Genomic DNA, 16,394 nt, shown 5'->3' with positions numbered 1-16,394 from the left:
GGGAAATAGCAGGGCAAGCCTCCATTTAGTGTGACATTAAATAAGGGAGAATTGGCAAAACCAGAAGAGCAAACAGGATTATTTTATACCATGTCTTCTGTTACAATCTTTTTTTTTTTCCTTCTGCGAACTGTCCTGTGCTATTGCAAAGAAGGAAGACTAATTAAGCCAGTTGCTGAAAGTGTTTTGCCACCCACACTACTGAAAAGAACTCTTTGTACAGAATTAGCTCTTACCAGCTGTGCTAAACCTAGTAATTTGTCTTTGCCAAAAAAAAGAAAAAAGTGCTGCTATAGTCTGTTCCAATTAAACAAGTTAATGTAAGCTATACCGTATATCCACACAAACACAGGTATCTGCTGCTCAAAAGCTGGAGGGTTTGCAAATAATTATTTTCTCCCTTGTTCATTCTTCTTAGTGTTGGTAAAAGGGGCTGGGCTGAGGAGCACTAGGAAATTAACTCATTCGTGTCTGGAACTGGCTGAGCATGAGCTCGTCAGCTGGAGAGCAGTTTGATGGCGGGACACTGGCCTAAACTTGGGCAGGTTTGAGCGTGAGGGCTTGGATTCGACTCGGTGCGGTGCTGCAAGCGGCATTTGCCTCAGTGCTGAGAGGCAGGGGTAGCGATTCCTGCCCCGGGGGAGAGGCTGTAGGAAGACAGAAGTCCACCTGCCTTCACCTGGAGTATCTTCAAGAGGGACAGAGCGGTTCACTGTGTTTGCGGTTATGGCTCCACAGAGACTGCTTAATAAAGTAGATCAGAGTCTCATTTTTTGACTGAGTGTTGGTTTGGAAACTGAGCTGAACCAGTGAATTGATCTCAGGGTGTCCATGGTACAATGGACGGCAAGTGACAACTCACAGTCACAAACCCTGGCTGAAATTCAACAAACCCATCCTCAGTCCTAAAACATCAATGTCCTTTCTTCTCATCTGCTCCATACTCAGGTTTTTGAAGAGTGTAGACAGTCCAGGCAACGCTTTTTTCCAGCTGAAATTTCAAATGCTGATGCCTTTGATTCCCAAGAGCTAAAGGGACACCCTGAGGGTGTGAGAACATGGATGTTGTGTGTTTTGTACGGCTTTCACTGGAACTCTTTGAAAAGAGGGGGGGGGGAAGAAAAAAGCTCTTTGAAGCTTGGGTCACTTTCACATGCGGGATTTGGAGATACTAAACTGAGAATGATGGCCGAGCAGGAAAAAAGAAATCCTTGGATATCCTCCATCAGAGAAAGTCAGATAAACAAGGAAATTATCTTTGTGATTCTGTCAGGAACAGATGACTGTAGCTTAGTAATCTGTTAGAATTTTGCCAAAAAAAGAAGTCTTGTTAATGCAGAAAAATAAAAACTTATTCCTTTCCTTATACGCTTACAGATCAGCTAAACACTGCAGTATGGACTTGACATGTAAGTATTTACATAGATGGGGTGCTCCGTTCTGGGTGAAGATACAGATTGAATCAACAACATCCAATACAAAATTTATCTTTGGAAATACAGATATATTTTCTAAAGATAAATTCAGTTAGTTATTTCTGCTCTTTCAAATTTAATTTTTTAATTTGAATGTGCACAGAGAAAAGCTCAGCCTGTGTGTGTAAGGTAACATCAGTGCAGATGAGACATATTGGAACCTTCAAGTAAATTGTTCCTCATATAAAATTAAGTTTAATCCTTGGGTTTAACCTTCTTGAAGGACAGGGGAAAAAAAGGGAGTTTCTCTGTGTCTTATGTCTTGGAAAAGTGTATATGTTACAAGATTGACTTTTCTTTTCCAAAACGCTGAAAGACCTTGTTACTTTAAAATCGTATTAAAGCACCTGACAGTTTTACAAAATGCAGTGTACCTAGTGCCATCCTGTAACCAGCACTAGGAATCTCGGTAAGGACAGTCAGGAGTCTTGAAGCAGACGTATTGCCACCAAATAATTAAACTGTGGCTAACATCCATTCATGTAAAAATTCAGCAGCTCACTGTGTCTTTCACCTCCCAAAATATAGCTTCAGTAGCAGATAAAAATGCATTTTTTTTAAATATTCTTGTGGCTCAAAGGCTGCTAACAAAATAGAAAATTTAAATTGCTAGATTAAACAGTATTACAATTCTGAGTCACCTGAACTTTTCCACTTTATGTTTGGTGTTTTGGATAAGATTCAGAATAAATAAAAACACAAATCCAAGTTTATTTAGTTAAATACTGTATTGCCTTACCAGATGTACACAAGTATGTTCTGCTTGAAAGGAAAAATATTTGCCTTATTTGGTGCATCTTTCTGTAGTAGGTGATTGTGCCAACCTGTCTTACTTGCTGCAGTTTTCCTACTAGTTACAGTTAATTCTTTTGTTTAAGCAGGTAATCTAAGATCTGAGCTCTGAGAGTAATTGTACCTCTATAGTTCTGCTACCTATATATACTTTCTGTAAAATGTTGGGCAGTATCCTGCAAGGAGCAGTGTCCCCTCAGCTCCCACTGGAGAGTCCTCAAGCATAATACATGTTGTGTACTTGTTTACCATTTGTCTCATGGAGTTATTACTGCAGTTGTACGTGCAGTCACATGCTTTGGTACTGCAGATACTGTGAAAACTTCTTGTTTATAAAAATCAAAGTGGAAGTGTAGCGAACGTGCATGGCTGACTATTGTGCCATGTAACATACTACAGGTATGCACTTTGAGTGGAAGCAAGCGCAGGCCCCACTGGGATCAGAATAGCTACTGGCTTAAAAGGCAGCAGGTGACCAAGGTTTTCCATGCTGCCAAGCCAAACACATTTTCTAGAGCCATCTGCATTGCCTTGTGCCACTGCACTGACAGCATTTTCTTCATTGAAGAATCATCGACTTTGGCTGTTCTCACCATGCTGGGCTTGCACACTCCTGAACTACTTTTGATTTGGGTGAGCTCCGACATCTTCTCTGGCATGTTTCTTGTACATAGACCCTCAGATGCATTTCCCAGAAGTACAGCCAGCCAGTCTTGCTTTTCAGTCCTTAGTACATTGGTACCTGCTGTCTCAAGATGTCTTAGCTCCTGAAGTTCAGCCTTTCCCAATGCATGTACTTTGATGCCTTGCACACAGTTTATGTATCGTTCACTTAAAAATATGGTGAAGATAAAGCTTGCAAGCTTTTCAAGGCTTTAGACAATCATCATTTAGACAGGCAATTCTTAGTTAAAAACACAGAAAGTCCATGTGCCATTCGCTATCCCTGGAACTTTCTCTAAGTTCCAGTGGTTTGGGACAAAATCAGAAATTTTGCAGAAATTTTCTGGAACTAGGAGGGAGGATGAATGGAGAAGGTGATGTGCTGTATTAAAAAAGGGGAGTGGATAAGTAATTTCCTGAAAGACATTAACCTACAAACATGCCATATACATCCTTGTGTAACTGTTTTGCAGCTCCTCCCAGCAGCCACATTCCCCAGTTTACATGAGAAGTAAGGCTAAAGTTGATTCTTTCAGTACATTGCATTTCTAGCATCTGACTTCAAAGACAAATGTTGTAAAAGGTGGTCTTTAAATTATGACTGTTGTCGAGCATAAAGTGGCAGCTCATTTTAGTTCTGCAGTAGTTCACAGTATGAAAGCCTATTAGTGCTATGAAATTACTTTATCACACTTCTCAGTAAGCATATTTATTATTTGTTTATACCTGTCTATAAGACTAAATTTTCTTCAGTGTTTCATTTCAAAAGTCTCTTACAATTAGCGATCCAAGAGGACACTGAAGAGTGAAATATTTTCCTTTTATAATGACAATTTGGTCTTTGTATGTATTGTGGAGTTAGTTTATCCGTGATACACAAACATTACAGTATTTTCCTGGACATAGTGCAGAATGTGTGTTTTGTGACAGTGGCTGTTGTATTATACTACTGACAAAAGTAAGGCAGGCACTCCCACTGGCTTTGATGAATTCTGCTTATGTAGTTGCTACAAAACATAGGGTCCTCTGTGAATGGTTTGGGCATTTACATACCAAATGTCTCAGCATTACTAGAGTACCTGTTATACCACACTCAGCACAATGTTATCCAGGTCTTTTGTCTCTGTATTTTCAAGTACTAATGTTTTGTATTCCTTTCCTTGCCACAGTCAGCATCTTAACTGAGTGATTTTTCTCTTCTGCATGCTATGTTGAGAAGAGAGCAGCCTATATTAAGTTTCTCCCCTCTACCCACATGGGACTGAATCTTTAGAAGACCTGCTGCTTCTGTGTTTGGCTTTCCAAAGAGTTTGAGCTGCTCTGTGGAGGTAGAGGTTTTATATGTAAAGGAGGGAGAAAAGGCAAGATGCTGAAATACGTTAGCAGCTAACAAGTAGGAAGAGAGGAGAGGCGGGAGCCTGGAGATTGCCAGGATGCTGAAAGCATGCAAAGATCACACCGGGTCAGAGTGTTACCTCTGCAGATCTGCTTCTTCCTTGGATGTGTGTTGTATCAAACCTTCACCTGGCTGTTTAAGCCCAAAATCAGTCACTGCTTGCTTTCCTGTGACCCACTGTCTGACATCTTTGTAAGGTTGCCTTTGCAGCAGCAGAGGGATGCTTCTTCCCCTTTGCAGCAGGCTGCTGCCCATGCCATCTGCTGTTGGGCCCTCCGTACTTTTAAGATGGCATTTTCCTTGTCACGCTGCTTTTTTCTGTAGGCCGAGAGGCTTGCAGGAAATGAGAGAAGTGAAACAGTGTGACTTCACTGAAGGACCACATGATCTTGTCCACTTGGCTTTCCAATGTTTTTCTTTCTCTGTCGAGGAGCCTTACTTGTTATTTCAAGCTATATCAAGTGTGTAGCTATTTGGAGCAAAGGCCATGTCTGTCATGCCCATGTTGTCTGTACAGATAGTAGCATATTTGTGTAATTTAAAAAAAAAAAAAGAGGCTCTCTTAACTGAGAAATAATCAGCATTTAAAAAGAAGAATCCCTTGCTATTGTAGATTATCATATACAAATACACATGAGTGTATATGCTTACAGTATTTTATGTGTTAATCATTGCTGGATTAGATATGATTCTCTGCTCTTTTCACTGAAGAGTATCTCTTCAGGGAGACCCACAGAATAAATTAAGAAGAGCGTTAAATAAGTATGTCATCCTGCTTCTGATAGGCTGAATAAAGGTGTACCAAGACACAGTGCATATGGTTCTAACAAAATTATATAATTTATCATTATTAAGAGAAATAACTTTCACATAAATTCTCACCTATTAGCTGGTTTACTTTACTTCACACCTTCCTACTTAGTGAAAACCAGACAAATGGTAGCTATAAATTAATTTTTCCTGCCTTTTCAAAAGCCTCATGTAGAAGATGTTTTGGCACAAAGGAACAAAGAAAACAGCATTTGCAAAACACAGGCAGAAGTAAAATATACAGTAGTTCTAAGTTCTCAGCTCCGTGCTTTCCTTCACTTCCTTTCCCATTCCTGTGTAGAAAAATGAAATCACTGAAAATAAGAGAAATGTCTCCAAAATCATACAGTTTTTTCCATATTGATTCCAGCTCTGGAGAACTGGAATAACCTATGTATTTAAGGAGCCAAATGCAGTTTTTCAACATTCTTTCCTAAGCAAAAATAAATAAGGCTGCTGCTACAGCGTTTAATACCAACACAAAGATTTGGCAAAGCACTGAAGTTATTGATGAGTTTTTGGTTCCGTTTGAGTTTTTTAAATTGCTGTGTACCTCATTGGTGTGTTTATTATTGCAATACAAGATCATTTCAAAAATTGCTGCCCATATTCATTTAAAAAACATTAAACTGGCTTTAGTTAATATGAAAAATATTTATGATAAAATGGGCTGTGTATAGCATATATCTGACTTTGGACGTGGGGAAAAAAGATAATGCTTCTTAAAAACAATAACCACTTCACTTACATTTGCAATAGGATTGCAAATTGGTTGGCATCATCCAACAGGAAAGATAGTAAGTAAACAACTTACAACACTGTTGCCAGCTTTTAAAATTAATCATTATTCTTGTACATTTCTGTTCTTGTCAGCATTCACTTAATATGCATTTTATAATCATAGTGGAAGAAAATAGGAATGGGCAACGTCTTCATATGGTGTTAGAGGCCAAGATTAGCAGCAGTATATGCGATATGACTGCGGTGTCATCGGGGATTTTTCTTCCTAGTTAAGATTCAGCAGTGTGCCTGTGAGATACACCTGTCAACTTTTCAGGTGCAACAGGACAAACCAATCTGATTTAAAAAATATATGTATGTGTGTGTGTGTATGGTATAGATATATTAATAAACATGACTTTTTCCTTTTTCTCCATAATAAAGAACCATGAAAATGCATATATTTATATGTGATCCCTGACTGTAATAAGGTAACCATTTCCTCCCTGCAAGCAAATTTGCAACAAAAGAGAGAAGATGGCTATGTTTATATAGAGATTGGGGTTTTAATATCTTTTTATATATATTTTTGTGTATATATATAACAACCTATATATAGTTTTTTATATATGTCAATGTGTTTAATATGTAAAACCATCTGTAGTGCATCAACTGTAGTGATCATCTGCATTTCTTTAAGAAAAACAAGAAACATTTTCTACTTTTCCTGTGATGACCCTCTCGGCAAATCAATTTTTAAATAATTGAGAGCTAAAGGAATTGCTGTCTTACGATGTTTTCATATTCCTATGCTGTGATGGCACTTTTACGTGTTTAGACCTTGTCTTTACCAATAAGGTGATTCTATGTAGAGTAAGAGTGGTTGCACCATCTCCTGTTAGGCTGCTCCTGCTTTTGTCTGCCATCGAAAAATAAACAGTGGCATGAAAAACCCCCGGGGGCTGGTTTGCCTTTGAGGGCAGAAAATTGTTCCCTAGAGATTACTTCAGAAACTATATTTAAATGAGGGGAGAGTTATTAAATAAACAAACACTGCTTGTTAATTTTGTTATTTGTGTTACAAATGGGGTGAGACATAGAAGGGACAAAGAAGGGAAACTCCTCTGTATGACTCTTATATTGACTTAGCTTAGAAAGCGATGGTAAAAGTACCGTTATGAGGGTCTGTAATCATACTGCATTGATTTACATAAGAACATGCCCTGATTGCAATTAGGAAGATGATGTGTTTATGAGCTGGGGAACTCAATCAAGATATGTCACCAGCTGTGCAAGGTGCTAAGATTCCTTCAAGGGCTGAGACCTAAATTGTCTTTCCTTCTCGTGTGTCCGTCCCGCTAAGAGATACTACAAGCCAGATTTCTTGTCATTTTGACTTTGCATTTGTTTACTGAAGCTGTGGACATCCTTCTTCAGATCCACCCATGTGGGTGTACACTTTGGCTGTACATTGCCATTTCCTTTTGGACATCACCTTTCCTCAGGTCTGCCACCTAGCTACTTACCTGAGTAATTTTAGGTCATTCACATTGAAATTTGTCAGTGAGACCTCACTGGAGCAGGTAGCTATTAGTTCGGAGATTGGCAGGTTTGGCAGGAAGATAATGATGAGTAGTTCGGTGACAGTGAGAAAAAGTATCTTTGTCAGGGCTCAGCAGGATTTGTTAGAGCTCACGGGTTATTCACCGCGCGATTACAATTCTGTAAAGTACAGGGGAAAAAGAGATGCCTGGCCACCTTTGTACTGCAGAGCCAACGCAACTAAGGAAGGACAAATGTGGTGGTTATTAAAGTGGACAGACATTTTGAATATATACAGAGCTGTCAAGGAAAGGTGCCATCATATTTTTCAGAGCGGAACCATGCACTCTAAAAGGACTGAGGCAAATTAGAAAAATTTTTAGAACTCCATCACCTTATTTTCAGCCCTGCAGAAATAGGAGCAGTCACTTCTACCTCAACTCCAAGCTTCAAAGTAAAATCTTCATATGGATAAAAACCACAAGACATGCCACATACCTTCAAAAGCTGAAGAAGATCTTCTAGTAGTATTTTGCAAGCAGTGGCAAGGGGTCTGCAGGATCTACTCCACTGGCTGTGTGAGATAGGAAGGCAGCCCCTAGGATTCAGGCTACCTCCCAGGTCACCACTGTCCCACTGCAGTTTTATCTATGGCGTGGCTTGGCATGGAAGCTACACATAACCTGCTCACCAGCCATAGGTGTCCCTGAGAGTCAGGCACTGGCCAGCCATAGACCATTTGAGAGGACAGAGTTCAGAGCTGGCAATTGGACTGGATTTGTTGAATTTTTAGGGTGATAGCATGTTCTTCTAATGTCTTCAGGACATGGGGATTTTTTTTCAATATTTAATTCTACTTCTTTAATTCTTCTTACTTAATTCTACTATTTAATTCTTACTGCACCTCCCCATACACATCTCTGATATTCTGTTATCTGGGGAAAATCTCTCCTACTTGCTTTTTTCCCAATAATGGTGAAAGATTCCATGAAGTGGCTTCTCCCCGTGACTGCTGCTGCCAGCCACGAGCAAGGAGTAGTACTGTTCCCATATGAACACACAAACACCTAATAACCAGAGAATGGTTGAGTTACAGGATGGAGCAGTGCTTACTGTTCAGTAATTTCTTTTTCCCCATTTGTTGTCTCACATCTGCTGATAAATCCCATTCTGAAACCGTAAGTCTTCTCCTGGATTCAGATGGAAGGCAAGATTAAGTTTTTCAAGTTCACAAGAAAAAGCTGACCGTATAGACTTGTCCTAAATCTTTGAACAAGAACAAATTGTCAGGTTTTGAGGGTTGGACTTGTCAGACTTAAAGTACATAATTTTGCAGACAGAATTTAAACATCAAATAATTCAGTGAGATCTGAAAAGCAGCCTTTATATTTCTATTTGTTGTCTTCTCCTGATGACAAAGTGGTTCTTTATTGCACATTCTTTCCTGCAGAATTTAATTGCAATGCGTTACCTTACAGAGGTAAATAAAATTCTGGGTAACAAAGTTGCTGATCAAATGGTAGAGCCTTTTTCCACAAAGCTTCCTGTGATTAATGAAAATAACCTGACACTGACCTATGCACTGGCTTCCAGCCACCTACCAGAAGAGTAAACAGCATGCGGTGTACAAGCTACAAACACACATGATGAAAAAAGAACACAATAGATAGCCACTTAGGTCTTTAATCTGGGAGAATGATCCACAGCGATGCTTCCTGCTTAAGTGCTTTCTTTAGACTGAGCATCGGTGAGGACACTGTAAGAACACTGTTTTGATTCAGAGGGTTAATGAGTGTCAGTGGGTAAATACCGGTGCAGTCCTTCTGCTGAGGCAGTGAATGTTTATAGATGTGAATTTTTCAGCAGCTATAAATGGAAGGTCTATTTGTTTTGTCTAAAGTGCATGGGAAAGGCTTGATCATAATGTTAGAAATTCAAGGCTAATGGTTTAAAAAAATCCTTACGTTTCAAAGTTCAGCTTAAAATGTCATGGCATAGCTTCTGGAAGGGAGGCACCAGAGCAGGCAAGCTGCAGCAGCCCTGCAAAGGCAGACTGCACAGCACTGGTGGCTGTGCGCTCGCTGAAGCACGTGCACGCCCGTGGTTTACTAAGGAAGCAGCTCAACACACACATCTATGATTTTATTGCGTTTGAGTCAAGAGGTACAGCAGTAGATAATATCGCCTGTTGGCACAGGGACAGCAAACAACAGCTCGTACCTTTCTCCTAAAGCCATCAGCCCCGGCTGAATATGACTGACTGAGAAGTCACGTACTCAGCCTCATCTATCTCCCCAGTTGGTGGAGAAAAAAAAATGCAATTCAGGTTTCAGCATTTTTGTAATCCCTCTGAGCCTCCCATTAAATTTGCTCTACTGTGTGGGAAAGGATTAAAGATTCTTTGGGCTCCAAAACACAGTATACAAAAATTAAGTACTACAGCATGGTTTGTGGTAAGGCAGCAACTAAAGGGTATAGCCTGCCACATAACCCAGAGCAGCGAGTTCTCTTTGATAAGTAACACTTGTTGACAGCTTAAAATTTCTGTTGGTAACACATGCCACAGTTGTGTATGGCCTTGGTTTTAAATATTCTGTATGTAACATACTTCATAAATAATTCCAAAATAATCAGAGTTGTTCATATGCTGTTACTAACTTAGTTCAGAGTGCCAAAAGAGGGGAATATTTGCTGGCAAGGAGGACTTCTGTTCCTTTAAGAATGGCTCAGAAATGTTCCCCTGTAATAAATACTTCAAGATTAAAATCAATGCGTTACAAGTTTCAGACAAGGCTGTTTATCAAGATGAAATAATTCATTTCCTAAAAGGCAATATTATTTACATTTTATGTGAGCGTGGGCACAGATGAGAAATTTTTGTTTAAGAGCTGCCAGGTTTTTTTCCCCTCAAAAATGGTAAATGAAAAATGCTGAAAATTTTCTTTCCCTAATTTTTTACTACTTTGAGAGCCTGACTTGCTGTCAGGCTTTGTTTGTGCAGTATTAAATTCTACTAAATATATTGCGCTTAGTGTAATTAAGTATCTAGCCTTTTTTGTCCTAATTGGATAGTTAAATATATGAACTCTTTTTTTTTTTTTGTGAAAAGGACACAGAGCTACTGTGTACCCAGGCCTTGGGGAGAAAGTAGGGGCGAGAAAGGGCATAACAGATATTAAAAATCAGACTCCAAAATTCATACTTTTAAAATAAATGTTGTCTTCTCCTGCTTACATTACCCGACTTGTATGAAACTTCTTCCTTCCACATCTCAACTGTTAAGCGAAGAGCTGTGTGTGACTACCGCCAACTGCGTACCTGACTACAATTTACCAATCTTAACGATGCAGACTAGAAAGTACTAAAGAACAAGAGGAATCAAAGCATCAATGTTGCATTTTTGTCATTTTTCATTTCCTCATTGCACTAGAAAGCACAAATATATGAGGTGTGAATACTATCTCATGAACAAGAGGTCAGTTCCAGTGTGTGTAAAATGTTACTGCTGAACTAACTGTATAACTCTTTTCACCATTTGTAAGGCAAATTAAATTAGGGTTCCAAAGGAACTGGAAAACAATACCATACCATGCAATTTATATCTAGGCTCTCCATGTGAAAAGCATAATAAGAAATATCTGCTGACGATATCAATCTTTTTATTTTTCATTATATTCATCTTTTCATTTTTCTAAACGTACAGCTTGTTTGCTTTTCCTCTGTAGTTACTTCTAATGTTAACTTCTAATATGAGCCTTTGAACAGTATTCCTCAGTGTCATTATTTCAAGATTTTATATATGCACATATTTTATGTATCGGTTATTTTTCTTAAGGTCTAGGCTGATAACAAGATTATTTAGAAAAACATGCTTATAGGAAGAAAAATGTCGTTATAAAAAAGCTTAATATATGGGCTACTCAGTTCTTGGGGTTTTTTAATCTCTCTTGTGAAGCTGAAATTATAACCTGTTTACTTTCTGGTTTTGGCTTTCTGATATTTTGGTTTGATTTCAGGTTACTATTGGCCAACTGTATTCCTCGCAGAAATTGGTTATTGAGAGTCCAGGAAACACATAGCTGTGAGAAGACTGATCCTGAAGCAACACTGGACCATCCTCAGCATCCTACAGTGCCACATACAGATGCGTAAACTCACTGCGCATGTCTGAGCTTTTCTGTTTAAGAGAAGAAATGCCCGAGAGACTCAGTTTTTGGCAACCAAAGTACTCTTTTCTAATGGTTCACATGTTCTAAAATATATTGCTGTGATTTATAATAGCATGTGTAAGGTAGTCTTGAAATCTGTTTGCTTGTATGTCCCATGTGATGGAATAGTTCCTGCGCTACTTTGACAATAAAACTTCATTAAACTACCTGTAACCAGCTACGTTATTCTGCTGCTGACCTTGTCTCCCACTGAGCACGAAAGATGTTAGATTTAAAACTCTTCACCCAGTTACTAAGTTCTTATTGATCCTGTTTCATTTTAAAATATACAGCATCTGAATTAAATGACTAAATACATAGTTCATTTTAAATATTAAAACCAGAGACGAACAGAGTTTTCGTCTCCTGGACCTTGATACTTACAAATATCTCAAGTTGCATTGTGTGGTTTCTTTAAAGAGCACCCCTTGACATTTCAGGAGGTGACATAAAAATTTCACTAGTTCTTTCTTTAGTTTCCAAGAGTTAATAACCAGTCTTATCCTACTTTTAACAATTAACAGATCAGAATAGCAGAATATAAGACTTGTATCACTGAGGCTTGGGAGCTTTAAAATATATTTTCACCACCGAGTCCTTTTCTAAATTTGTTGAGGTGCAGCTATTAGCAGAAAGCACCCCATCACTTCATGCAAGGCTTCCCTTTTTCACAAAGCTCCTGAATTTTGCAGGAGAAAAAGAACCTAACTATGACAATAATTCAAGTGCTTCAAGTCATGAATTGGCAGCAAGCTTTGCCTGGCAAAAGTGGAACACTCAGTACAGCGTTTTATTGGTTACTATTAAATCTGTAGAATAATCAATGCTTTTAAGACAATATATTAAAAAAAGGCAAGCAAAAATTTTGATCAGGTTCTGTTCAAGTCATTGCTGTACTTGAATTTGTTTTCTATTAGAAATTTGCAGAAAAATGAAGCAGTGCAAAGCTTTTTTTAATGGCATACAGAAAAAAGCTTCCTTTTTTTTTCCAGGGGATTGTTGTGGGATTTTTTAAGAGAAACAAACTTAAAACTAGTTTCATGACACTGTGGCCTTTGAAAACCTCCCCTTATTTTTCTTGCTTCCCAAAATTCATCTTTGTTTAGAACTTCAATTGTTTTGCATTGTTCGTGCTGTGTGATAACATTATTAAAGCAGAGGATAGACAAAGTGTCTAATTTAGAACAAACTGCCATTCCTCACCACCATTTAAAGTGTATTTTATAATTTTGTACAGTTAGATTGAAATGTATAGTAAGACATTCCATTAAGATAGCATACAGAATAAGATACTGTGACTACTTGAGACTACAAATGTAGCCTCCATTCTCACTTTCAAATAAAAGGCAAATACAGTAATAATTCTCCTTGTTAGGTGTGTAAGTATTGCAATGTAAATTGCTTTTAGTGAACATTTTATTAAAATGGAATTTAATTATTCTAATAGGTAAAATACATTAGATTCTGTATTTTAAATTTCCACATTCACAACTGGATGATTAAGTGCACTTAAGTTAATGGTGAAAGTGTAGGGGAAGAAAGGTTTGATTACTATTTAAGCTTCCAGTGAACTCAAAGAAATGTAATAACATCTTACACTTTTAGAGGGGACAGGCTTGGAAGGGCCGCCAGTTTTATACTCTAAGGAACTTGGTCCCTAAAACAGTACATGCAAAATCCTTGTTTAAAGCAGCTTAATTACTGGAACAAGCACTGCATACCATTTCAAGATCTGAGAATGTATGCTAGGAAACAAAATAAACACCCTTATAAATAGTGTAGCCCTAATTTATAAAGAGGGACAACTCCATCAGTAACATTTTTACTATTTAAATCTAAGTTTTCACCATGTTTACAAAAAAAATAAGAGCTTGTTTTCAAGTAGAGGCCCTTTCAATACATAATAATTTCTTCCAAAATACCAGTACCTTTCCAGTGAAGTTCTTTATCGTTTTTTCCAACAAGAATACAGCTGTAGATGGTACATGCTGTCATATAGGCGTGCAGTCACAGGAATGTGAAATTCTTGTAATTCCCTCAAACGTATGAAGGAGATTACTTCTTCATTAATGCCTGAAAATTCTGTTGTTAAGTTTTGGTGGTAGCTACAACACTACTGCACTCCTAATTGATGCCATCTGCTCCTACTTTCTGTCTCAAGGTTACCACTCAGATTCTCTCTCCCTTAGCTGTTTGTACCTGCAAAGGAGCAGTAGTAACCTTCAGGATACATTCTACAGAGAGGACCCATCAAGAAAAATAATAAAAAAAAAAAATTCAGGCTCTGTAATTTTCCCTCTCTCCCCAATCCATAGTGCAGAGGTTAAGACAGCTCATTTTCTCAGTCAAGGAAAAATTAGTTCTTATTCCAAATTAACCATCAGCTTATCATACAGTATTTATATATTACTTATTAGCAGTGCTGCTAAGGACAAAAAGCCTGTGTAATACTATCTAACTTGTTAACAAAAGTGCAAAGCTAGCAAAAATATTAGCATTTACTACTCAAACCCAACACAATCACTGCATTTTAGATGTCTGTTCCCTCTGTTTCGGACAGATCTGTATGTTTCCTTTCCTTACCGACACACATGTAAGTGCACCCTCCACTAGTGTTAGTTATGTGCGTATCAGTTGTACGTGATCGGAAGATACCTAGAAATATTATTTTTTCCTTGCCTAGTGTCCATGTTAAGTAATTTTGTCATAACATACCCAGTTCTGTATAAAAACATAGCTTACCAAATGCTTTATCACTGAAATCCTACGAACTACGGAAGGAAAATACTTAGAAACCACATCTGGCTTAGGAAGCCCAGCGCAGAAATAATAGTTGTAGGCTGGGATGACTTTAGCATTATGTTCGTATCCACCTGCCCTGTTCTTAGCTCTCGGCTAGGCGTACGCTCGTCGTCACTGGTGGAGACAGCGCACCGGAGAGCTGGCACTGTGGTCCAGCCTCGGAGTTGCTGTGCTCTTACAGCTGCACCTTCTGTGCTTCACCAGTTCCGTTTACGTTGCAATACTCATTAAATCTCTCTCTTGGCACGCTGTCAGAAGCTTTGTTGGATTTTGTCAAAGCAGTGTAAACAACGGGAATAGTTAAAACACAAAGGAATGATCCCATGACTTATGTACGATGTCCACTATTATGAAAAGTATATCCTTTTTCCTTAGAATAGAAGGGAGCTCAATAAATATCTTTACTAAAGCTGCAATGTCTTAGCAAAAAAAGCTTGCTTTTGTATTATATTAAAAATGTTTGTCTGTTCCTGATCTCAACATTTTAGCAAACTATTAACCTCAGCGTATGCACCAAAATTTGAATGTTTACATATACTGAAGTTTGTCATGACTTTTACAGTATAAACTTGGGAACAGAGCTCTGAAAGGAAAAAAAGAACAATTTGTTTAATATTAGTAACTGTTTAAAGGACAGGCGTTTCTGTTGTGTGTTACAACTTCTCAGGAGATTTTACTGCAATTGCAAGCTCAGTTTCAAAATGCCCAGATGTATCAGAGGTACAGCTGTCCTGGAGGAAAGCAACCCAAGAGAGTAGCATGTGAACACTTTACATACAATGTTGAAATAAGCCAAGAGGATTTTAAATTACTACTCACATTTCTAGAAAGGTATTTCTATATAAAACTTCACCAAGTTTCCAAGCATTAAAAGCATTACTTCCACCCTCTAACGTCAGCAGGTAGAAGAATAATTTTACGGAGAAGCACCAGCCCCTCAACTTACTTCCTGTAATGCAACATAAATGCATCTCTCCGGATACCCAGCATGGACCATATGTACACGTACACAGAGCCATGAAAGAGCTGTGCACTGTCTGTTTTCCTGAGTTTTCCATAATGATCTACAGTGAAATCCTGGCATTATTCAAGTCAGGAGTATACTGATCGCTTTGTTCCACGGTTCTTAACGCAAGCATAATTATTTCATGCTCTTAGGAATGTTTTGCTTGATGCCCTTTATAAAAAAAGAAGGAAGGTGTGTAGCTCTTTTACTGAGAGTTTACATTCTTACTTTTTCTTTTTTCAGTATTTTAGAATATAAGAATAGTGCATGAGCCCCTAATGTCGAAGCAGGAAAAAAGAGAGAGAAGCCAGTAATTCTTCCAACACTGTGTATTTTCTACAACTGTAAGAGGAAAAAATGCAGAACTCTCAAACCTGTTTCACAAACATATGCACCTTCAAAGGATTCTGCAGCTTACACAGGAAATTAAATATCATCAATGTGTTGCAAGAGATGCTTCTTTCTAAACTACTTACCTTTTTACTGTTAAGCCCAATATCTACTGAAGCTTTAGAAGAGGGGGAAGTAATGGTAAGTAGTGCATTCAAATGACTACTCTTCTGTGTTCAGAGTAAGAGAACTATGGAGACCTGTGAAGAATGTACAGGCTTTCTATTGAAAGAGTGCACCCCATAAATATTTATACCAGTCTTTGGCAATACACTAATCCAAGGCAAGTAATTTTCCCTCTCTTAAAAAGAATAATGAAAAACAATTAAGGTGATTTAATTACTGCCACGCATAGATAGCAGATTTTGAACTCTTGACAGATGAACATTCATCACAGTGCCACGTTACCCTATCCCCATAACACAAGACTCTGAACAGAATAGACAATGAAACCTAGATCATTTCACCTACCTTCCTGCAGTACTTTGGGCTGGATCCAAATCCCAGGGAAGCCAATGGGAGCAGAAGCCAGGCTTTTCAAGTACTGACTGAAAGCCCTAGCTTTAAATAAAATAGAAGTAGTTTGCATG

General features: G+C 38.2%; 1 protein-coding gene across 1 annotated transcript in view; it reads left to right on the top strand.

Moving 5' to 3' along the window:
- LYRM4 (LYR motif containing 4) overlaps nt 1-11,773 on the top strand; it is a 96,016-nt gene extending 84,243 nt beyond the window's left edge. The window contains exon 3 of the mRNA XM_050892738.1: nt 11,415-11,773. Within this exon, the coding sequence (XP_050748695.1) occupies nt 11,415-11,477 (63 nt within the window). The 3' untranslated portion in view covers nt 11,478-11,773. The remainder of the gene's footprint in view (nt 1-11,414) is intronic.
- Nucleotides 11,774-16,394: the final 4,621 nt, after the last annotated feature.

Source organism: Gymnogyps californianus, chromosome 2 (assembly GCF_018139145.2).
Source record: "Gymnogyps californianus isolate 813 chromosome 2, ASM1813914v2, whole genome shotgun sequence".
In the NCBI taxonomy this organism is placed as follows: domain Eukaryota; kingdom Metazoa; phylum Chordata; class Aves; order Accipitriformes; family Cathartidae; genus Gymnogyps; species Gymnogyps californianus.
Note: the sequence above shows the minus strand (reverse complement) of the source record. Positions and strands in the feature narration are given on the sequence as shown.